Below are 24,306 nucleotides of genomic sequence, written 5' to 3'. Positions count from 1 at the left end.
ACTAGACGATCAATTACTGACTGTGGAACAGCAAGATCATAAGTCACACTGGTACATATTTGTAGTCCATCCCACCTGTCAAAATTGTATGATCTCAGGTAAAATACTGAGTGAGATCTGCAGGCTTCAGAAAAAGGAAGACAACAGATACACTCCAGTATTGAATGCAATAGACTAGTCTGACCAGAACTACATATCCATTACTTGCAGCAATGTTTTTTTCTGGTTTACAACTCTGTGCTCACACCACCAAGAACGTAATCTCTGATGTGTCAAACTTCATTACTAAGGTCTCCAGGTGGCTGGAACACAGAAATGAAGGCTATCGTGTGTTATGTTTGCTAGATAGATAGCACTGGTCCTTTTCACCTGTACTTGAAAGCCTGCTCCTACATCGAGCTCTCTTTTGTTCCTGTCCACAGGGGTCAGCTGTCCACAGCCTGTCGCACTCGATGAGTTCAGCATCATCAGGCCTCAGATTGCAGATTACCGTTACCAGGACTATATCATCGTGAGCTGTAAGACTGGGTACAAGCTCATGGAGGTGAGTCATTGGCACAACTGCTGTCCTGTCCGGTCACCCCTTCCTCCAGTCCTGCCTGATCTACTTGTCTTATGTCTGCATTGTATCTTCCTTCTTCATCACCTGCATCAGAGATCTTTGTTTCCCTGCTCTCTATCTCTGCATCCTCTTTTTTTACCTATTCTCCCATTTCAGTGTCCTCTTGTAGATTCTACATGGTTTACTTATTGACTCCTGCCTGTTACTCTCAACCCTCTATCTCACTTCCATTCATCTTTCCCATCTATTAATTCCCTTTTACCTATTTTTCTATACCTCTGTATAATCCTTCTTTCTTCCTTTTCCACCGAAATGAATTTCTCTGTATCCTTCGATTCCCTCTTTCTGTCAGTTATTTGTATTTCTTTTTCTCTTATCTTTCTTCCTGTTTTATTTTGTCAGTCCTCATATCTTAATAAGGTTTTTAGGCAATTATTCTCTCTTTCTGGTCCCAAATGAAACAAATAAAACATCCACGAAATTCTGCTTGATATATCAGCTCTAATTAGATTTGTAAACTCAATGTAAGATTTAATAATTGAACTTTAGGCTTTTCAGTAGCCAATAATCCAATCAGAAAAGTAAACTAGGCACCAACCTCCTAATAAACTTAAATTCAAACAAGTGAAATCATTTACCCTGAAGTAGACATTCATCACCAAAAAGAGATACAAAAGTTAGCCAGTATTTACAGACTATAGCTCTAGCAAGCAAAACTAGATACAAAGTTAGGAATGTTTTTATTTGTGGAGAGCAGCAAATCAAAGGAAGGTATCCCAACATTTTTTGCCAGGTTGTTTACTGAAGTATTATGTTTTACAAACACTAACATCACCCTCGCAGCACCCTAGTGATTGAGAATATAAAGGCAATGAAAAAATGTAGGGAGCTACTCTTCCATAATGTAGTCACATTTTTGGCAAGTCGTTATTGTGTGTCATCATGAGCTCCACCATTCAGGATCCCATATAGACCCATGTCCTCACTACATGTTTAACCTCAGCTTTAGCACCATTGGCAACAAACTAACAAACATCCTTAACACCTTCATCACCTCAGCCACATACCCTGAATATTGGAAACACACTAGTCAAACCTACCCTCAAGAAATCCTCCACCGACCCCCAATGAACTCAAAAACTACAGTCTGATCTGCCTGCTCCCCTTTCCAGCAAAGGTTATTGAAAATGGCATAAACCAACAGCTCACAACTTACTTAGAGGCACACAAACTCCTGGGCTCATCTCAATCTGGTTTCCGCTCCAACCATTGCACTGAATCTACACTGATTGCCGTGACGGACTGGATTAAAACCCTCCTCAACCAAAGAGACTCAGCTGCTCTCATCCTCCTCGACCTCTCCGTGGTCTTCGATACCGTCTCCCATCACACCCTGCTCAAGAGGCTGCACCAGATTGGCATCAGAGGAAACACCCTGAAATTAATCACCTCCTTTCTGTCAGGCAGAACTCAGAAAGTCCTTCTCCCTCCCTTCACCTCAAAGATGAAGGACATTACCTGCAGTGTCCCCCTGAGTTCATTCCACAGCCTCACCCTCTTCAACACCACCTACATCAACCCCTTGGACAGCATCGTCAGAAACCTCAGACTAAGAACAATCTCCTATGCAGATGACACACAGCTCACCATCCAAAGACCCCTCCACCACGAAGATGAACTTCAACATCTGCATGAACAGCATCAATGACTGGATGAAGGACAACTGCCTCAAACACAACATTCACAAAACAGAAGTCCTGCTGTTCGGAAACACCACCTCACCTGCTGACCTAGGAGCCCACCACCCCAATGAGCCATGCCATGCCAGAAACCTAGGAATCATCACCTACAAAAAACCCAACATGAAGAAACAGATCAATGCAGTCTCATCTGTCTGCTTCCTCACCATTTGCATGCTCCGTAAGATCTTCAAGTGGCACCCAGTGGCCACCAGACAAACTGTCACACAGGCCCTCATCACCAGCTTCCTAGATTACAGAAATACTCGATATGCTGGACTCATAACACACCTCACGAAAAGACTTCAAATCATCCAGAACTTAGCAACCACACACATCTTGCACCTCCAAGATAGACCCACACCTCCCTCTACCCAAGGAACCTCCACTGGCTCAAACAATGTAAATTCAGACTGCTGACATACACCCACAAAGCCCTGCACAATCAAGGACCCGCTTGCCTTAAACACCACCTGAATTTCCACTGCCCCTCCAGACACCTGCCTTGCACCTCGCTCTCCCTCCCGCATACCCCCACATCTGCTGCAGTACCTATTGTGGCTGCGCCTTCTCCTTCATCACAGCAGAAGCCGGGAACAGCCTCCCTGTCCATCTAAGAACTTCTCCATCCATCCAAGAATTCAGAAGAGACCTCAAGACCTGGCTGTTCGAAAGAGGCCCATGCAACATCCTTAGCACCTGGATACCCTCATGGGTGATAAGTGCACTCTACAAATCCTGTTGATTGATTAGCTGCTTATCAACTGTGTTGAATTTAAGGTATTTATAGAGCGTACAAAATCTGTAGGCATCAAAGCACTGAGCCGGAAGAAGACAATTGAGAGGAGAGTACCTCCCTCACCACAGGCAAAGCTGATATCCTGAGGCTAATTTGAGAATATCCAGGTTTTCACCTATCTCTGGAACAATAGGTATAACTTTGTGCTTTGTTGATTTTAGGATTTCTTTTAGAAAAACATGTGATACTTGGTGTAATTTAGAGATCGCCAAAGGTAGGAACTATCCCCTCCATGGTTTTTCCACAGGTTCCATGAAAGTTCCAAGATGTTGGCAAGTACATAGTACCGCTAAACTCTGAAGCAGTCCCTTCCCATGACTCCATCCTTTGTTGCCCCAGGAATATTACACAACCTAACTTTCATTTACCTTCTTCTGTAAGACTGCTAAGGTTTACTCTGAGGTCTGAAATCTGGCCACAGTTTATTGGTTTGCTGCAATATTTTTCTGAACCCACAACTCTACTGATTCTATTTTCTGAACCAGGTCATCCATCTTTCTGCCTGCTCTGCACTAGCCACCTGAATCTCACTCTGATACCCTTGTGAGGCTTACAATTTGACCAAGATGTTACAGCAAAGTATCTTTAGCAAATGTTCAGCAATCTCTAGAGGGCCTCCACATAGCCGACCTTTGAAGCTATTTAGGGGCGTGCCCGTGACTGGGCAGTGTTGCAACATATTTTTCAAACTGACATCCGTGTAGCATAATCAGCTAGAGATCAAGGATTGAACTTTGAGAATGCGCTATTCAAATATCTTCCTGAAGTTGTGCTTAATGAGGGAGGAGATTTAGAAAAGTATCAGGGAATGGTAAAAAAAAAACTGGCTTTAGGATGTGATGTGCAACCAAATGTAGTTATGTTAAAGCACAATTGGGGCTCCTTTATTTACCTCTCTTCCATCTCCACTTCCTGCTAAATCACCACTACCACGTTGCTCAAAGTCTCTGCTAAGTTGCCTTCATCACTAACAACATTGGCACAGGCATTTTTGTTTACTGCACTAGGCATTCCGGCAAAATGGCCTACAGCACCTCAACACTACATTTCTGTTTTCCAGTGATGAGATCATTTTTTACACCAGTGCTTAATTTGTAAGATAATATGTGCCAGGGCCCTTGTTAGGAGGCCACTGCAGCCTACACCTTCCACTGCCTTTCCAGCACTGCCAATGACAGTACCATGACAACTACTAACAATACTGGTGTAACAAAATAGACTATTCCAGGCCCTCAATGGTATAAGAATGACTTTGGTGTCAGGTATTAGTCATTTTTAAAGTTTATTTAACTAATAAACAACTGTTGTGCCCATCCTTAAACTAGACATACAGTGCCACCATATGGTGCACTGTCATATGTGCCTGTGTTAATAATGAAGTGCTGGGTCGAGCACCAAAAACCACTGGCTCAAATTATGCAATATTTAACACTCATCATCATTACTAGAATTTAATGACCCTTACCACTTTTGTTTATTTTTTTATTTTTTCCACCATTTTGGGAAACATTATGAGTACGTACTGCAGCGGTTTCTTCTCCAGCCATACGCTGTTCTTTTACCTCACCTTGTGGATTTTCAATACTCTCCTTCATCTTTTACTACACTAACTTTGCCCTTTTTGCTTGCTGCTCTGAATACCCCAGCAAATGACTGGCAAAAACCACACCACACTCCATATTTTTTTTGTTCGCCAGACGTATGGGTAGCACTCTTCAACGTTACTCAAATTTACAGTGCACCCGCTCCCCTGAATCCACTTTTTTAGAAAACTTTCTCAATGTGTACTGCAATTTCTCCTCCATCCTCAATCAGTTCTTTTGCCACACCTGCACATTTTTTCATAACAACCACTGTCTCAATAGCTTCCAGTACTGAAGGTTTCCAACAAGTTAGTAACTTTTATTTTCTTATCAGATCATCTTACAACCAGTGGCTTAGCAAAGTTCCTAGATTGACATGGAGCCCTGCATGCTAGTACATATGAATCAACAGTATTTTGTGGAGAGCTGTTCTGTGGAAAAGAAAGTATGTCTTTGGAAAAACCAAACTTTAATGCACTGTAAGATATTTGTTAAGCCTCTTTGCCAACTCCTGTGTGTTCGTCATACTCTTCCCACTCTAGTAATTTAAACATAGGGTATTGGAAAAATATTTTTAGCCTCCATTAGAAAATACATCTCTTCCTAATCAGCAAAAACTGGATCCTATCAATGGTTACAAGGTACATGTTAAATGCCCTGGACCTTCCCATACAAAAATGTGTTGACACATCAGGTATTTGTAAAAAAAAGTGAGGAAGCATAATTAATTCCATGTAGCCTAGGTATGTAGGCTGTCTTCAGATTATACAGATTAAAATTAAAAAATCAATGAATGGATGCAAGATAAGAAGAAATACTATACATTTTTGAAGTTCCAACACTCATCCTATATTTAAAAAATAATACAGGAAGTGCACACGGAAGAGGAGAAACCAATTTGGTTCCTCCACATGGCATAGGCGCCATATCAGGGAATGTACCCATGCATTTTTGTCAGATGCGGCTCATCTTCAGATGTTTTGGGAAGAAGGGCCATACTTATTTCTATTGAAATAATTTATAATTCTGATTATTAGGAATGACAGAAGAAGATAAAGAGGTGGAAGAAGAAAGATTCACTGTAGATGATAATGATCACCATGCTCAAGATGAGGATGATGAGTGTAACAATGAAGAAAAGCATAAAATAGTAATCCACAAGCATCACTTCCAAACAGTGTACCTTCCTTCTACAACCTCATCTATAAGGCAGACAGTTTGTTTCAAATCTACATAGAGACACTCTGTTTTGTGACATAAAGAATTAGAATCAATACCAACTAAATATTAAATAATTTGGAAAGCCTAGAGGCTCAAAGTTACACAAAAAGTACAAAGCATCTAGAGATGTGCATTTGTTCTGTGCTGCTCTGTGCAGATTCCCTAGTAGCTCTATGTACCACAAGGCACTCTGTCCTCTGCCTCCTTGATCATGTTGCATGCATAAGTATAGTGGAAAGAATAATGCTTTTAGCTAGAGGGAGAGAACAACACCCTTACTAACAGGCACAGGTTCTGATTCCCCCCACTTGTGGTTACATGTAAAAGGTAAGTGTGGAGTATTATCAGGTGCTATGGTGAATGCTGTTCAGGTAAGAGGGAAAAGGCAAAAGCAGTCATCAAGAATAGAGAACTGGCATTCAACTCTCAACTGATGATACAAACATGTATTTTAATGCATAAACTTTCACCATGATGTCCAGCCTATAGATTCACAAACACCATGAAAAGAGAGGAGTTATTTGGCATCAAGTTGTAAGATAAAGCAGGCTCTAAAGGGGAGGTTTCACCTGGACAACGAACAATGGATTTTCTCACTCAAACAAAACCTTGCCAGCCATTATGAGAGATTTTCATAAACCTGCAGATGTCTAAATACTAGCAGTTTCATGACCAATGCAGATCAGCTTTGCCACCAAAACCTATAGATTCCATCAGCTTTTTGGGGCTAGCATTCAGATCCTTGCAGTAAATACAAATGGGATCAAGACCAAAAACACAGCATACTTACCACAGCTAACATCTCTAAACAATGCCATCCAAAATGAAATCTTAATGGTGCTCCATCCACTAAAGACAGTACTACTGCAGAGTTAAGATGGCTCCCACCAAGACAGGCCAGATATTTCCAGTCCTAAAGAAAACTCACACTAGACCCTGATGACCTTGCCAAGCACTGATCCACCACTTACCTGCCCTTCATAACAAAACTTTGAGTAAGCAGTCTACGTTCAACTGCAAGATCATATAAGTGCTAACCAGATCATGCTGCAGCTCAGAGACCACCACCTTACACATCATAGACAATGCACTTCTAACCACAGATAAAGACCTCTGCCTCCTGATATACCTGGACCTCTCAGCTGCCGTCAACACAGTCAACCATTCAGCCCCCATCCTTATCCTGGAGTCTTGAATGGGATTCAGCAGCAAAGTCCTTCATTGGTGCGCTACTTACCTTTATAATCAACACAAGTTTTGATCACATGGGCACATCCAGGTCCCAAAATATCCCTATCACTTTTGGAGCACCCAAGGGTCCCACACTGCCTTATGTTATCTTTAACATCTATATGGAGCCCCTTGGGGCTCTTCTAAGAGATACAAAAAATAGGATTCATCAATATGTAAATGATACACCAAACATTCTTGAAACTCTCCTCTGCTCTTGACATCCAGTACCTCAATCATTGCCTGCACATCATCCAAACCTGGATGTCTAGTACCTACCTGAAACTCCACCCAACCGAAACGCTGCTCCACTTTAGGAAAGAGTTTAAGACACTACACAATAATGCAGTCACATCCACTAACCAACTAGCAACCTCTCCTATCGCTCAAGACTGTAACAATCCACTAACCAGATACATCTTCTTATAGCACTCAACGCAGTAACTGTCCACTAACCAGCTATCTCTACTGTCACTGTTTACTTTCTTTTGACACTGTGCAGCATCCCACTGCCTTTTTTATACTATACAAATACCACACACATGCATACCATACACGGACATTTCACTCCCAGCCTGGAGGTTGCATATTTCTATATTCTGTTCACAAAAAGACGCCATACATTCCTCAGAATTGTAGTTACTGATCATGCAGTGAAGATGTCAAATAAGAATCATCATCGACTGCAGATGCAAGTTCAAATGCATACAGGGGTCATGTGAAGGAGTACAGACATCCTTTGACTTATGAAAACAAATCTTTGGTGAAAGAGGAAAGCAAACCTGATTAAAAAACTCTTGTTTCAAATTGCATCTGGGCACAGTGACCATGGTGAGACTGAGTGGTGCATTGGGACATCTTCACAACAGAAGGTACCAATTAGAGTCTAGTTTTCCAGGTGACCAATGGTTGTCACTGAAAATAAAACTTTGCTGTTCTATAAGAAGAAACATGGTGTATAAGATTCTTTGTGCTGCTCGAAGATGCCCAAACACTATAGACATGTCTATCAAAATGGGGAGTGACCCTGTTGGGAAATGGGTGCAGGATTCTTAAATCAATCAACACCAACAAATACTCCCTACACCATAAATGTCTTGTGTTACTTATGAAGGCCACATAGTTATACCACGCCTCTCATCACTATTATTTCATAAAACATTGCTTTAACTATTGCTTTTTCAATCAGTAGCTGCCCTCTACCATACTCTTCATGCTCACCCACTGTTCAAAGCATCAATCTAAACATACACCAAAAGAGTTTTTATTATATCATGGATTTTTTTTATGTATCTACAGGCTGTATTTCTAGAGCATGACAAAACATGAAAATACATAAACAGTACTTCAATATACATATGACATCACATTGTACACTGTACATCCACATCCATAAGTGTCCAACATACAGGCAAGTATTTTATGAAGATGTGTCCATATGGGGTGTATTATTGTCCTTCACAAGCGTGATCCTCCAAGTATCGTGGGGGCCTTAAGCAGTTGAGGCATATTATTACTAGAACATTCAAGATGTCTGAAAGGTACAAATCCTTTCAGTCCTTGTCATATAAGTTTTGATTTTATGTAGGTGTTCAAGCCTTCAGTCCGCACTACAAAGTATGCCGACGTGCTAAGATCTTCTGGGTGGGCCTATAATTCTTAAGGAAAGTCTTCTTCAGGGCTGAATGGTTTTAAAGGAAGTTGGACACTATACAAAGGACATAAAAATCAGGGAGACATGATTAATGTAATGTTGCAAGAACAGTGTAGGAAGTCATATTGGGGGGAGTACTTCTAGTCACACTCTCTACATTTACCCTGTTACAGTGATACATCCATAGGATCTTCCTGGTGTGGAGGGTTAGCTTGTCTTCTAGGGTCCACCCTTTAGGAAAAGAGACGAGGCTTCTTTAGACCAGTATGGGGCACACGTAATGCATTGACAATAAAATTGCCAAAATACAAAATTATATGAAAGTGGTGTGGTCTTACTTATAGAGGCATGTGTCCTCCTGTCATTATAATTAATGAAAGAATGGAACGCCAAATTAAAAAGCCCTATGACAAGACAAGAAATCAGTAAAAAACACAATGAATGTCTTATCTTGGCAGGTTGTCAGTTCATCTGTGGCTGTGAAAATGACTCAACGGACGCCTACCTTAAAACAACTGGGTGGGTTGAATAAGGAACTCGTGCAGTCGCATTATGGCCTCGGAGTAGTGTGCTTCCTAAATAGCATGTACAGCTCCTCCCGATGTTGGTTAGGCGAAAACCGGGAGGCTACCGCCAGAGCAAACTTCCAGAGGCATATAGGCTGCAAAGTTACAAAGCAAGATATTCCTTATCTTTTATAGGCCTTACCTTTGCTCATAGTTTAGTTTTGTGGGATACAGGAGTTTGCTTTTGATATTGCCGGGTCCAACCTTAGGCCCATATTCATACTTTTTTAGTGCCACATTTGCGTAATTTTTTTACACAAAAGCAGTGCAAACTTCCAAAATACAATTGTATTTTGTAAGTTTGCGCCGATTTTGAGTAAAAAAACGTCGCAAATGTGGCGCTAAAAAAGTATAAATATGGGCTTTAATGTCTACGCTGGAACCACTTGATGCACAAATACGCGGCTGGAAGTGGGTGTGGGCACGACAGAGGCAATGGAGAGGTCCTCTCAGTGGGGACTCTGGCTTCAAATAATGTGGGGAATATGTAATCTTTATTAGGCCTGGATGGAGTTTGCAGGGTTCTGCTAGGCAAAACGTGCAAAGTGCAGAAAAAAAACTGCTGCACTACACATAGTTCCACGAGCGGCAGAGTGCTATAAGTCGTGCTGCTCATGCTGATTTTTAATGGTGGGAGTTTGTCCCATGTTGTGAAATCAGCACAAGCGGCACAATGCGCAGCGCAAGAGGGCACTGCTTCTTTTTGCCACTTCAGTAGATGTTCTACTCGAACGGCAGCTTCCTCAACGCGAGCAGCAGGTTTTTCACTGCGAGCGGGATTGTGACCTTTAGCGACTGCTCGTGTTGAGATATCTTGCTGGGATGTGGTCTCTTATTAGATTTTATTTTAGTTATTATGTGATTTGAGAGAAAAAACTCAGCTCTGCTCCATGCCACTCTGGTGAGTTTTTGTGAACTCCGCGCTTTGCACGGAGTGGGCAAAACTCTGCGAACTCTTCCAGCGGATTGGACTTCATCACCCACCCCTAATCTTTATGAGTGCTGTTTACGCGCCCAATCAGTGGTTTTAGGAACAAAGGGGGTTATTCTAACTTTGGAGGAGGTGTTAATCCGTCCCAAAAGTGACGGAAAAGTGACGGATTTACCACCAGCCGTATTACGAGTCCATTATATCCTATGGAACTCGTAATACGGCTGGTGGTATATCCGTCACTTTACCGTCACTTTTGGGACAGATTAACACTCCTCCAAAGTTAGAATAACCCCCAAAGTTTGAAAGCTCTTGTCAGGAGGGCCTATAATTAAAATAAGTGAATTGTTGAAGTACAGTGGAGGTATCTGAAGGTGAGGCAGGTGTTTCACCAAATGCAGTATGGGAATGTGTACGCTAATAAAAACGCAATTTTAACCCTATCTGGTACTGTGAGATTGAAACATATACATGTGTTGTGTACATGGATTATCATAATATCTTTTATATAAAAACAACAAGCCATATCATTCCAGAAACATTCCAGAAACATCACAGTGGTTGAAGTCCATCCATAAAACAAGATAGAAATCTTTCCATTACAACAGTATTGAGTATATACATGTTATACATGTTATGTATTCCAGAACTGGTAACATCGTACGATAGTTTGGAAAAATAATGATGATGTTCAGAGATACATTTTTTACATCCATGTCAATAGTGCTTACATTCTTTCCCTATTCCTAGAGCACGTGAGGCCCACAAATCCCTCCCTAGGAACCCTTGATGTGCGCTCATGTGAGTCACTTAAGGTGGGATCTATTCAAAGGTGCCTATGCAGATCTTAATAACTGGCCTTTACCCCTTGTTGGCAATAAACTTCTATTGTGCAAAAAAGTTTCCCATCTCAATGGACATACCGGTCATACAAAAAATATCCTTCAAAGAAAAACATCTTCTAAGGCTTTATGTGAAGGCACTGAGTTGTGCCATGAGGGATCAGATGGACAGTGTTTTAACTGATTAGAAAAGGTAACACATGGACTTGTTCATTGCAAATAGACTTTTAAAAATACCAAGAGTTGACCAACATGTAAAGGCCACAATATTCTCTGGACAAAGTTTTTTTAAATTCCTTATGTGTGCTTTTCTTCTGATCTGATGGTAAGTTGAAACATAGTTGTAATTGCCACAGCCTAGGCTATGTTTGTGAAGCTGACTAGGATGTCCACACAACCTCTACTTCTCATGGAAGAGAATGAACAGACTTTTCATCACAAACCAGCTTTTCAGAGGTTTAATGCATAGCACCAGAAGTCCTCGAAGTAGGGCAGATCTACCTGGTCATTCAAAGATTTATGTGAATCTTCGGTTTGTAGCAAGGGGGCGCATGATAAGTATTGAAAGTGCCTTCTATACACAGTGTCAGATTAAAGGTATCTATACAATCATTGCTTTTTCACATCAGATTTTGCTGTATTTCATTCCTGGCCGAGCCATGTCTGCATCAAACATCTACATTAGAGCCCACTCAATCCTCCAAAAGCCCATCAAAGAATTGTTAAGGGGTTTGTTTAGAGGGCATTTACTAACTCACAAGTCAGCCACTTCCAGGGAACTCCATACTGTACTGTCCAAGATGAGGGGCCTTTACAGTGAACACCAACATAAGCGTGACATGCCATTTCTATCATGGAATACACCTCTAATTGTATGTATGTTGTCTGGTATACACAACAATTAGCTACAAGGTTTTCAGTCAAAAGCCATGCACAAGAGTCTTCAAAAAAAGGGGCTACGCCCAGTATTATGTTTGTGTATCTTGGTAGTGGTGGGTCAGAATGTTGCAGCTATGGGTTTTCTGGAACGCAATAAAGTTTGTTAGAATAAGTATAATGTTACGGTTTAAGTCTGACCACCCAAAAATCGATATGTTGTTGCTCAACCCATGATTGGAAAGGACCTGCATGCCCTGGCTGTGAGCTTGGAATAATGAGTTATCATTTTGACACACCCTTTGTCGATCCTAAGATTGACAAGAAGAGTGTCATTCCACAACAAACCCCAATCAAGAAGAAACCCTAGTGTGCAGTTATGTCTTCTGATCAGATATTCCTGATCTCGGTTGATTCCAACCTTCATGCACCAAAGGGTGTGAACAATACAGAAGACATCAGTGCTGGTAGAGGTTAAGGTCTGAGTTTGAATTCTTGAATCAGAGGCTAGCCAGACAAATCTCTGCAGATAAGGCAAGCATTTTAAATAAAAATGATTTACTATTTCCAACCTTACTACTTTGCTTCCACTCCCTTTCATTTCTCTTGTTTCCCTTCATCTTTCCCCCTCCCCTTTCCTTCTACCTTTTCTGATGCCTCTAATGCGTCCCCCACTTTCACTCTTGGTCAAACTAAATTCTTTTATTTCCTCTTGTCCTCTCTCTTAATTTTTTGCTTGAATTGTTTTATCACTCTTGTTCTGTTCTGCACTCTTCAATCACATCCTCTTTTTTCTTGTTCTCTTGTCCCTCCTGTGACCTTTTCATCTCTTTTGCTCTTCATTTTGTTCCCCCAAGCACTAGTCCCCCATTCTTCTTCCCTCTGTGTTGACTCATCCCAAATCTCTACTCACAAACTTGATGGCAGATGAAGAACTCCTATGACTAAAGTCTCCTTGTTCAAGTTTACCCTTTACTTCTTATCCATATTCTCCTTCTAGAATGGAGTAGAGCTGAGATCCTTCACTGCCATCTGCCAGAACGATGGGACATGGCACAGGGCTCTCCCACGGTGTGAAAGTGAGTGTACACAGCATCCTTCCTCCTCCTCCTTTTGTGTGCGCCAAACCCAACTCATTGCTGATGTAAGAAAGACACAACACAAGTTTTAATGGATATGAACTTCACCGGTAGACATGATTGCTCTATGTCAAACACGAGTCATCTGGCTGGGTTGAACCATGCGATCGACACTGAAAGGGTGAGGCATGTGTTACTTTCCTATTGTGTACATTATTTGGGGTAGGACAGGTTCAAGAGAACAAGTGTCATCTCTTTCTTTGTTACATTGTGAGTTGGAGACAGTCTTGAAGGGTGTGTGATACTTTTTCTTCTTTTTTTACAATGAGGTGGTGACAGACTTGTGCCTCGTGTTACATTGTTACACTGTGTTGTGAGGAAAGGCTTGAAGGACCATATTTATTTGTGAATACTTGAAGGTTTTAGCCCACCTTACAGAGAACAAATAGCAATACATTTATCAGCAGAGATCTGAATGTTGTATCAGAGATCTGAATCAATTTTCAAGGAAATACATCAGAGTCAATGCAGGTGGCTAAGAAAAAGTTGTGTTTAAAAATCTTGTGGTTTGACATAACGTGTTGATATGTGGATGTACTGAGAATGAAACCCAAAGATTTGATAGTTGAGGAAACAGCAGGAGAACATCCTTCTGTCTTAAGTTCATGCATGATAGTGGGATAAAGTTTCTGATGTAGTTGAGATTATGTGAAGGACTTTGACTTTAAAGGGGTTTAACGCTAAGAAGTTGTCTTGCGTTCATTTTGTGGTTTATATAAGCATGAATGAAAAGTGAGGATGTCAACTGAGGATAATGTTTTCAGACATAATTCTATATTGTAAAAATGTTTACAAGAGATCCAGTCCCCTCGAACAGCGAGGTCAGTGGTTCAAGATACATGTTGGGGTGGATGTGGGTGCCAGCATGGACCACTGAGGAACACCACTTGACTATTATTTGTCTATTCTTCATTATTTGAAAAGGGTTCAGCAAGAAAGTGGGGAGCTAGTCCAGGGCTTATCTTTGAATGCGTGTTTGATGCCCTGGCGTTGCTAGTAACTTGCAATGATTAGCGGTGTCATCGGCTGCTGATAGCTCAAAAGGGAGAGTTTGGCAGGGTTCTCCATCATCTACAAACAATAGTGTCTGTCTCTATTTTACATTCAGAGTAGAACACAGATTAACAGGGTGTAGGTAATAGTTTTTCATCGACGTAAGGGGTCTACTGTCTTTGTAACACCACATGGTGGGAAAAGCCTCACCGGACTACGATTCTTACTATCTCGTTCACGGCAAGCATTGGGGACATGATGGAAGTATCATGGGTCGCATCTGCTTGTGTTCTAATGCTATTGGGACACGTTTGATTGGTGGTGAGACCATCTCTGTCTTTTTTACACCATATAGTGGTTTAGACATGACTTGGCTATAGTGGCAGTTATCACATTATAAAAACAATTCATACACTTTATGTTCTACCTCCTACTATTTTGCAGCATCAACAATTATTAAATTGGATTTAATGTCACAAAGAACAACACTTTCACCAATTCTCCACCTCAAAGACACATTTAGAATGAAAAATTGACAAATTTTATGAATAAACTGTGCTCATAGATTTAATTGACTATACTAATATTTTAAGATCGTCAATATGTTCTTTTTTCTGTGAGTGCTGATGTTAAGAAACACAAGGCACATGCTTGGACAAATCCTTTTGTCTTTTAGTCATCAGCTGCATGACACCTCAGACGTTGACCAATGGGATGTACAAGTACAAGACCAAAGCCGACCTCAACACGTACCAGTCGGTGATTAAATACCAGTGCAATGAACCGTACTACAAGATGGTGACACAGAGCGGGGAAGGTAAGTGGCTCTATGATACAGATATCGGTAGTGAACTCTGGGCGTGCAGTGCACAGCAGAATCATGAGACTGAAGAAAGTTATCTGAAAGTCTGATTGGCTAATGGGAAGCCTGATAACAACCTGACTGCTGCTTAATTTGGATGCAATATTATACATTTTTAGAATTCAAAAGACTAAAACACAAACTGTTTACAAAGTCCATCCCCTAATAATTGCCAGTCAGAACCCAAGCAGGATGAGAAAAATCTTTTGAATTTATTTAAATGTTGGGAATGGGAACCTTATCATATAACACACAATGGGCCATAAGTACGAACACTTTTTCCCATAGACATAGAATGGGTAAAAACCTTTGCTACATCTGGCCCAATGTCTCATACTTAAGGATTTTGATCCTGATTTAAAGTATGGCGAGCTGTGCTCCGTTCCTAAAGCTCAGCAGATCACTGTTGTAGCACAGCCCAACACATCTACAGATATCCTCCAGGCAGGTGGTCCACATGTGCTGAGGCTCTGTCCCTGTAGTCAGGCATGCTCAATGTGCAGAGTTTTTCGTTTTTTAAAAAGTTGGAAGTGTTTATGCATGAACAAAAAATGAATGCCCCTGACAATCTGAAATTGTTTGCCAGTATGTAGGGGTTATAATTTTTGTCTCCATTTTGGGTTAACAGGAACTCTCTGGAGGTCCTGAGCAGGAACAAACAATGTCAGACAATCCATTACGTCTTAGGATAGAACAGGGTAGCTTAGGTTTCGGCAAATAGGGCACACTGACCATTTCTTTAATGGAGTACCCAGTTTGCCAAACTCTTGATAGAGCCCTTTGTTTCTTTGGGGATTTTGTCTAATTTTCCATGTTTCCAAAGATCTATGCTAACTCTTAACTTGAGCATTTTATTATGAATGATTACAACAGCATTATCGCAGCTCTAATTTCAGTCCTCTCTGTCATCCCTCTAGTAAAGTTGAGTCCTGCTATGAAATGACAACACTTAATTAGACGAAATTAATGTTTATCTGGCTTTCTGGTGCTTCTGAGTGAATTGGACTGTATTTTCATTCACAGATTTTTTACAGGTGAGGAGTGAGGAGCACATAGTTCCTCACCCACATCATCTGAAAGAACCTTTAATTTGTTCCATTGTTCATTACAATGATCTAATTTCACAGTCGGTCATGTCACTGAAAATAAACTTTTTTCTGATTGCTGTGAGCATCAGTAAGTTGTACATGTTTGATTTAAATTGGATTGTTGTCAAGACTCAATTGCCTTATCTGCATCCAGCATTTTTGCTATCTGATTAATTTGGATGTTGGTTATTTAAGGTGTTCTCCTTGGTGCAGCAACTACTGTAGTTAAGCAGAGGGATTGACCACCCCTCTGATCACCCTTGAGATCTACAGTTTTTCAGACTTTCATTCACTATTACATTTAGGGAAGTCCCCTGTCTCTTTCAAAGCTTGTCTTGCCGAGATGGTGGTTGATTGTTGCAGGGTAAGCTGTCTCATAATGGCAGATTTGCACTGGCCCTGCTTTCTGGAGGACAGACACAAAACCTGAAAATCAATATCAGGACTTCAGTGCTTTAGCATAAGGTCAGAGAGAGAGAGAGGAACTAGACAGATCACAATGGAGAGTTCAAGTATCAACGCTGAGCAGCTGCGAGACACCCCGGAGCTCCTCATATGCCCCTGACTCATATTTCAGACCAGAATTGCCGGTACCCCTTCACCGGTTGTTGTGTTATAGAAGGTATTGGATTGCATCATTTATTTTGTTTTGAGACATTGTCTGAAGTGTCTAACGTGAGGAGCCAGTGCACTGTTCCTCAGCGCTGAAGGCAGACCATTGTGCACGCAGGAAAGAGCTCAATCATCATTCAGGATCCACGTTGAAATGTTGAGGGCTTCAGTTTGGCGCCGGTAAAGGTTGTCATTTGCTGAGTGCCGTTAATTTTTAATATTAGTTTGAACTATCCATGCATATATTTGGTACTTTAAAATAATTTTCCATGATGGTGGAAGTAGTAATTCAGGCAGCCGTCTTGGTCAACATCTTCCAGAACCCCAGAGACGTTTTAGGGCATGGGCAATTTGGCAAGTGCTCAGAGAGCCACGCTAAGAAAGTAAACCTTCTCTCTAGTCCACTGGTTCCCAACCTTTTCACTCCAGAGGACCCCCACTGAATCACTACTGGAAGCCGGTGACCTGCGAGCAGTTTGTACAATTTAAAATTCAAACGTTAAAACATTAATTCACAACAAATACACAAACAAGTACACACCAAACAAATACTCAAATTACTAAAGATTTGATTATTTTATATTGAAAAAATATGCAAAACTCGAAAACTTTTAATGGGAAGGTGGGCGCTTTATCTCGGCGACTAACTTTTCAGTGGTTGGCTTTATTTAGGAAAGCTGAATATTCAGGTCAGTTTTTACATTTCCCAAGCAATTTCTGTTTATTTTTTTAGGTACATAAGATCACATGTAATTCATTTGTTCTGTAGCACCTCTCATTACCAGTGTAGGGTATCGAAGCACTTTACAGGAGATTACAAGGTGTAGGATTCAAATGTAATCCGGACTGGTAGGCATTTTCTAAGAGTGCTTGGTCTTCGTTGACTTTAATAATAAGAATGTATTTCTTTGCAAGCAAATCTTTTTTAGCAGCATAAGGATAATCAAAGACTGGGAAAAAACATAAGTTTCTAATTTGTGCCATACAGTTTGCATGCAGCTCTTTGATGGCAGGTCATAGCTCACTGTACTAGATAATGATTGTAATTTATGAACTGCACAGTAACAAAATAATCTCTGTGACAAAAGCAGTAACCTACTGTGCTATGCACATAAAAAGTGTTCTTCGCATGATATACACTCTTTGCAGCAGGTATATTACTCATCTGCGCTACCACAGATGAGTCAAAACTGCCACTAGACAAAACTCTCATCTCTCTCCAGCAGGTACATTTATCGCCAGTTATCGTGACACTTTTAGTTTTTGCCTTTAAAAAGCTGCTGGTTGTATAAGGAACTTTGCAGCACTTTTAAAACTGCTGCACAAAGAAAGTAATAAATATAAAAACGTGCACATGTTTCTGTGGAGAGGCCCCAAATGGAGAAGTGCCTTACTGCCTGCCCAGGTCTGCGGAGCCCCTGGGAATGTGTCACGGACCCCTGGGAGGCCACAGACCACAGGTTGGGTACCGCTGCTCTAGTCGAATTCTCTATCTAAACATCTCTCCCTCTCTGCCTATACCTGTCTCTGACTGTCTCTGTACTCAGTGTCATCTTCTGTTTTTTTTGGGGTTCTAGTAATACATATTTCAATTGTTTTTTCTGATCCTGTTCAAATTTACCATATATTTTAATATTGCTTGGCATTATTCACGATTGAATTAGCAAGCAACTGAAAATAATAATCACATTTCTGCCCTAAAGGGGTCCTGTTACAAATGGGTCTCTAGTTGGTGGAAGCGTGCACCCCCAAGTAAGGACCACAATCCTAGTCAGGGTAAGTCACCCTAAATTATCCTGTGCTCATGCTCGGGTATCTTGGCACAGAGCAGTCAGGCTTAACTTAAGAGGCACTGCGTACAGTATTTATGCAACACTTTAAACAGTAGCACAGTGAAAACACATCAAAAACACTCCAAACCAAGTTAGGAAACTATATTATTATTTTATAAATAAAACAAGACTAAAACGGCAAAAGTCCATTCAGTAGAATTTGAGATATAAATTTTTAAAGATTAAATGCAAAATATAGTGCTTAGAAACAAGTGGCGCTCAAAGAGTTAATTGGTCATGCTGGACAGGGACAAAGTTAAGAGTTCATGCCTCAGGGATGGAATGTAAGGCGACTACAGGACCCAAGCAGGGCCCAATGAGGAAAAGTACCTTAATCCTGCGTTGACGATTCCCTTGAAGTTGGGGTATTGCACCGGAGTTGCTGGAGGCAGCGATGCGTTGATTACGGTGAGCGAAGCACCGGTTCATGAGGGCAGCGGTTCCGAAGGTGATGCACCGGGTTAGTCCATGCTGGAGGGGCAGTGTGTCAATCTTCTTCACTTTGTGGCGGTGATGCGTTCATTTTGAGGCAGTGCGGCAGTTCAGAGTGCCTAGCACCAGTCCAGTTCTGTAACAGCGGCAATTAATCAATGCTGCTCTTGCAGCAGAGGATGCGTTGGTTCCACTGGAGTAAGCCACTAGGTCCACTTCCGGGGGTCCAGGACTGGGGTGGCACCACTTGGCAGGACAGACTCACAAGCAGACGAGCCCAAGGGTTGAAACAGGAGGGTTCTAAGTCTTTTGTGTTCCTGAGACTTAGGGAACAGGAGGCACGCCCACAAGCCCTTGAAGTCACTCTGGTTTCAAGTGATGTGGGTCCAGTCCTGCTCATCCAGGCATGGGAATAGCAAGCACCTGGGTAGCTCAGCAAGGTAGTTTAGCAAAGCAGCAGCCCAGCAGAGTGGCAATTCTTTCAGCACAGCATTTCTTCCTGGCCGAGTAGTCACAGGTCTTGAAGTGTACTGAGTTCTTGGGGTTTGGGGCCCAGTACCTATACCCAGTTGTGCCTTTGAAGTGGGGGAGACTTCAAGAAGGTTCTTTTAAAGTGCACAGAGGCCCTTTCTTCCCTGCCCTTGCTCCAGACTATCATTGGGGGATAATCAACCCTTTATGTGGGAACAGGCACCACCAGTTCAGGTGTAACTGTCAGCCCTCCCTCTCTTCCTGCCCAGGAAGGGCCATTAGAATGCAGATGAGTACTCAGACACACCTAACCTTCGTGTGTTTGTGGCTGTGTAGAGGAAATGCACAAAGTGTAGCTTTCACCTATCCCAGACATATATTAGAAACTTTTAAAAACAGGCATTTCTAAAATAGTAATGTTAAATCCAACTTTATCAGTAGAGAGGATTTATCATTACCAATCAAATGAAATTAAAAATGACATAGCCACTCCACCCCAAACAGGAATTACATCTTAAAAGCGAGATAAGTAATTCCCAATGTTAACCTATTTGAGGAGTAGGCCGCACTGTAGAGAAAAATGAATGTAGGTGTTTTCACCACTGTGGTATGTAAAACTTAAAAGCACAGGTCCTGCCTTTACTTACACAGCACCCTACCCTAAGGTCTACCTAGGGCCTCCACTAGTATGAATTATGTGTAATAAAAGGGAAGTTTATGGCTTGGCAAAGGGTTTTAAGTGCCAAGTCGAAGTTGCAGAAATACTGCACACACAGGCTCTGCAATGGCAGGGCTGGGACATGGTTAGAGGGCTAATGAAGTGGGTGGCACAATGAATGTTGCAGGCCTGCTAGTAGCATGTAATCTACTGGTTTTGGGCACAAGTAGTGCACCTTACTAGGGATTTATAAGTAAATGACATATGCCAATTGGGGTTAAGCCAATATTTCCATGTTTAGGGGAGGAAGCACAAGCCCAGTGCCCACAGTCAGAAAGCCAGTAAAAACTAGGTCATAAGAATGGAGGGAGGCAGGCAAAAAGTTGGGGGAAGACCACCCAAAGGCTGGCAGGTCTAACAGGCCCCAAAATATGTATTCCAGGGGGCCTCAAAAACCTTAAGATGACAATTGATTATTTATGTATGAAGCTATGGTGTAATGATAGAAGGATTTTCCATTATTGCTCTTTTTTTGTCTTGTTACTATTCTATATATAATTATATGTAACATTGTAGTTTACATGTGTGCAGTGTTTCCTGATTATTGATATTATTTGTGAAACAATCAATAAAGAAGTATTATTTAAATAAGATCTTCGTGGCCCACTGGCCTTTATTGGCCATCTGAGACAAATCTGTAAAAAAGAGACAACATGGTTACAAAAAAAGTATTGAAACTGGCCACAAATGAAATTATGCAGCCTCTATAATGCTCAGATCAAAGTCACAATGCATTGCTTCCCCAAATGTAAAACATTACCTCACTTTAAAACCTGCATCCATTTCAGCGGTGCCCAGCTGTAAGTTTGAGCTGTGGTTGCCGGTGGGGGCCACCAGCACTCATTTTGGAGATTGCCATTTTTTTTCTTCATCCTATATTGACCTAGAGCAAGAGAAGGAAAAACATAAAAACAGGAATGAAGGGAGAAGAGAAAGCCACAAAGACCATTTAAAAGGAGGAAGTGGGGACCGGCAAGAGTTAGGCAAAGGGGCGATTGGTAGTGAATTAAATAGGATTGAGGTGAATTCAAGACCATGAAGCCATGGTATTCAGAGGCCACAGGTCACCAGCATGCATTCCTTTAAAAATTAAGCACTACCAGTGCCTTCTATTACTTTTCAGAAAGTTTACACTTTTGAGTAAGTATTCTACTTTTCATTATTCACAAACTCTGAGTGCAAGTTACCATTTAAAAAAAAAAAGCAGCGGGTCCCAGGCTACATACGGCCAATATAATTCTGTAGGAAACAATGTCAAATTAAAATAAATTATTTAAAAGAGTTAAACTGAGTTCATTCCTGCACGCAGTTGTCAGACCCTACCCACTCCCCACTGAATTCTATTGAATTATATTCGGAGACCAACAGCCACCGCTTGACTAGGTTTGATGTGGGGGGGATCAAGGTGTTACTCTTAGGGTCAATGTAAGCTGTCTTTCCCTTACAAATACCTCAATGGAGGTTTCCATCTTACTATCAATTGCTGGGTCATACACAAGCCAAGCTTATAAAATGACAGAAGAGTGTAGCCAGCCCTCTTCAAATCCAACCAAGAACTGTTTAGGTCCTTCCAATTTTTTATTTTGTCTTACGGCCTCTTGGCTGCCTCTTCTGTTCACAGACCAATATACCTGCACCGCAGAGCGTCGCTGGAAGGACAACCATGGCTCTGAGGGCATCCCGCAGTGCTTACCAGGTGAGTGTTAAGAGGAGGGGACATAAGTGAACACTGTGTCTGAGGGGATGAGAATGGCTTTCTCCATCTATGCACCCAGGATCTGGAAACACATCAACACAGCCACCTGAAATTTAGGGCCTGATTTAAGGAAAGTGGTGCTGCACCCAGTGCAGCGCCACTTTCCTTGTGCCCCTTAATGCCCCCCTAATGCCAGCATTTGTGCACCGTATCTAAGATACAGCGCACCATGGCGGTACTTAGGGCAACTAGCATCAAAATGTATGAGGCTAGTTTGGAGCTTTGCAGGATTAGCATCAAAAATGTTGACGCTAATCCTGCAAAGCCCATTGAGGTCCATTGTAACCAATGGGAGCCTTCTTTTAACGCCTGCTCTGAGCGTCAAAGGGATGGCACTCATCATATTCTACAGTGTCCTATCTATAAATTTTCAACTACACAGTGAAAGGGGGGGTGGCAGAAACAATAAATGAATATAGAAGAACCAAGTAAAGGCAAGAACAGAACTGAGAGGTTCACTGTAAAGGAAAAAAAGTAGGATTCATTGTTATGAGTATTGTAAGTCCTTGATTGGGTTGTGTAGGAAAGTATGAAAGAGAGTGAGTGAGATGGAGTGAGACAGAGAGGATAAATATTGAGGAAATGCAATGTTTTTATTCTTGAGTTGTGCTCATTCTGCCAGTCTGAATGTTACCCGAGTGAAGAGGGCAGAAAGATATAATGGAACAAGCAGGAAAGAAGCTGACAAGGATGACGTATTTCTCTTTCTTTCATAGTATGTGGGAAGCCAAAGCAACCTGTGAGGCAAACTGGGAAAATTATTGGCGGGGACAAAGCGGAGGCTGGAAATTTTCCGTGGCAGGTGTATCTGAACACAGAAGGCCCAGGTGGTGGTGCATTGATCGGTGACCGCTGGATTCTCACCGCTGCTCATATGCTCGTCTCCAAAGGGGACAGTGATACAGAGAAAAGAGTGACTAATGTGAGTGAGGTGGAGGTCTACATGGGAGATATTGAAAAGGGTAAGCAGATTGAACTGGGACCGTACCCTGTAGAAAGCGTATTTGTTCACCCCAAATTCATACGTGTGGACCATAACTTCGAAAATGACATTGCCCTGATAAAGCTGAGCAAAAGTGTGACCATGAGTGCCAACATCATGCCTATCTGTCTGCCCTGGAACAACACCGAGGCATTATATGAAGATGACCTCCTGGGCTACGTCAGTGGATTTGGTGTCACTGAAAAGAACACAATAGCTCACCACCTAAGATACGTCATGCTTCCAATAGTCAGCCATAAGAAGTGCAAGGACTTCCTTAGAGGCAAGGTGATTGATGGTCAACCATATCTGTTCTCTGATAACATGTTCTGTGCAGGTTTATCTCCGAATGAGAAGAAGCAGAAGGACTCGTGCCAGGGCGACAGCGGAGGAGCCTTCACTGTCTTGGACGAGGAAGCAGAACGCTGGGTGGCCACAGGGATTGTGTCCTGGGGTATCGGATGTGGCCGTGGCTATGGCTACTACACCAAAGTTATCAACTACATGCACTGGATGGAGGAGGTGATGAAGGAGGCACCTCCAGTCCTCTGATTCCACTGACAGAGGTGTAACCAAAACCAAGGGCAAATGGAGGTTTTCCGTATCAGCTCATTCCACCCCATTTCGGGTTCCCTGTTCCCAGTCACATTTTATTCCATGACTTGAAAAGAAGCTATGACAGGTGCAAATGTGCCCTTCACAAAGCAAGGAAGTCCTCCTGACCTCCTCAGTCCTTCTTTCTGCTCAATAGAGCAGACATTCATTTTAAGAAAGGGGAAACCCTAGCAATTGTGCCAAAGCTTTGCATGAATTAACTTGCTTCATATCCGGCATTCCATCTGATGTGCTTGTCCTAAGTTAATAGGTGCATCTGTAAATACCATCTGTAAAGAAAGTTTTTCAGCAAGGAGCTATTGGGGCTTCCCAGTCGTGGGTGTCGAGTGTCCTTGCTTGACAGTCTTGTGCACTGACTGCCTTTGCCTTTAAAGCTAAAATCAAAGATGCTATTCCAACAATAAAAAAAATACTGAAATACACAGTTTGCTGACAATCATGTATCCACCAGGAGGTAATCCTGGCTTCCTCTGTCGATCTTGACTGTGGCTCAACCATTCACAGCAAGTATTCAATGATGGTCTTGGCCACACGTCTGCTATGACATCACAGACTCTGTCACAAGTTACAAGGTGGATTGATGATGTGCTTGTCCTAAGTTAGCAGGTGACGTAGCCTCAGATAAGGTAATAGATGACGATCTGAACACATTATAAGTTAGTAGGTGTGAGAACATGTATATTATCATGAGAGTCGTGTCACTTTCCATTTATATTATGTAAGTACGTATGGTAATACTTCCAATATTTTTACATTCCAAACTTAGGTAAGAACCAAGCTTGTCTTTCTTGTGGGTAGCTGCT

The 24,306-nt window shown here is 41.7% G+C and overlaps 1 protein-coding gene across 1 annotated transcript in view; it reads left to right on the top strand.

Annotated features, from left to right (window-relative positions):
* Positions 1–23,923, top strand: part of C1R (complement C1r) — a 63,735-nt gene extending 39,812 nt beyond the window's left edge. Inside the window, exons 7-11 of the mRNA XM_069243027.1 lie at positions 423–544; positions 13,004–13,082; positions 14,812–14,952; positions 21,772–21,846; positions 22,623–23,923. Coding sequence (XP_069099128.1) covers positions 423–544; positions 13,004–13,082; positions 14,812–14,952; positions 21,772–21,846; positions 22,623–23,440 — 1,235 coding nt within the window. The 3' untranslated portion in view covers positions 23,441–23,923. The remainder of the gene's footprint in view (positions 1–422; positions 545–13,003; positions 13,083–14,811; positions 14,953–21,771; positions 21,847–22,622) is intronic.
* The last annotated feature ends 383 nt before the right edge of the window (positions 23,924–24,306 follow it).

The sequence above is a fragment of the Pleurodeles waltl genome, chromosome 7 (assembly GCF_031143425.1).
Source record: "Pleurodeles waltl isolate 20211129_DDA chromosome 7, aPleWal1.hap1.20221129, whole genome shotgun sequence".
Classification (NCBI taxonomy): domain Eukaryota; kingdom Metazoa; phylum Chordata; class Amphibia; order Caudata; family Salamandridae; genus Pleurodeles; species Pleurodeles waltl.
This window is presented reverse-complemented; position numbering and strand designations above follow the sequence as displayed.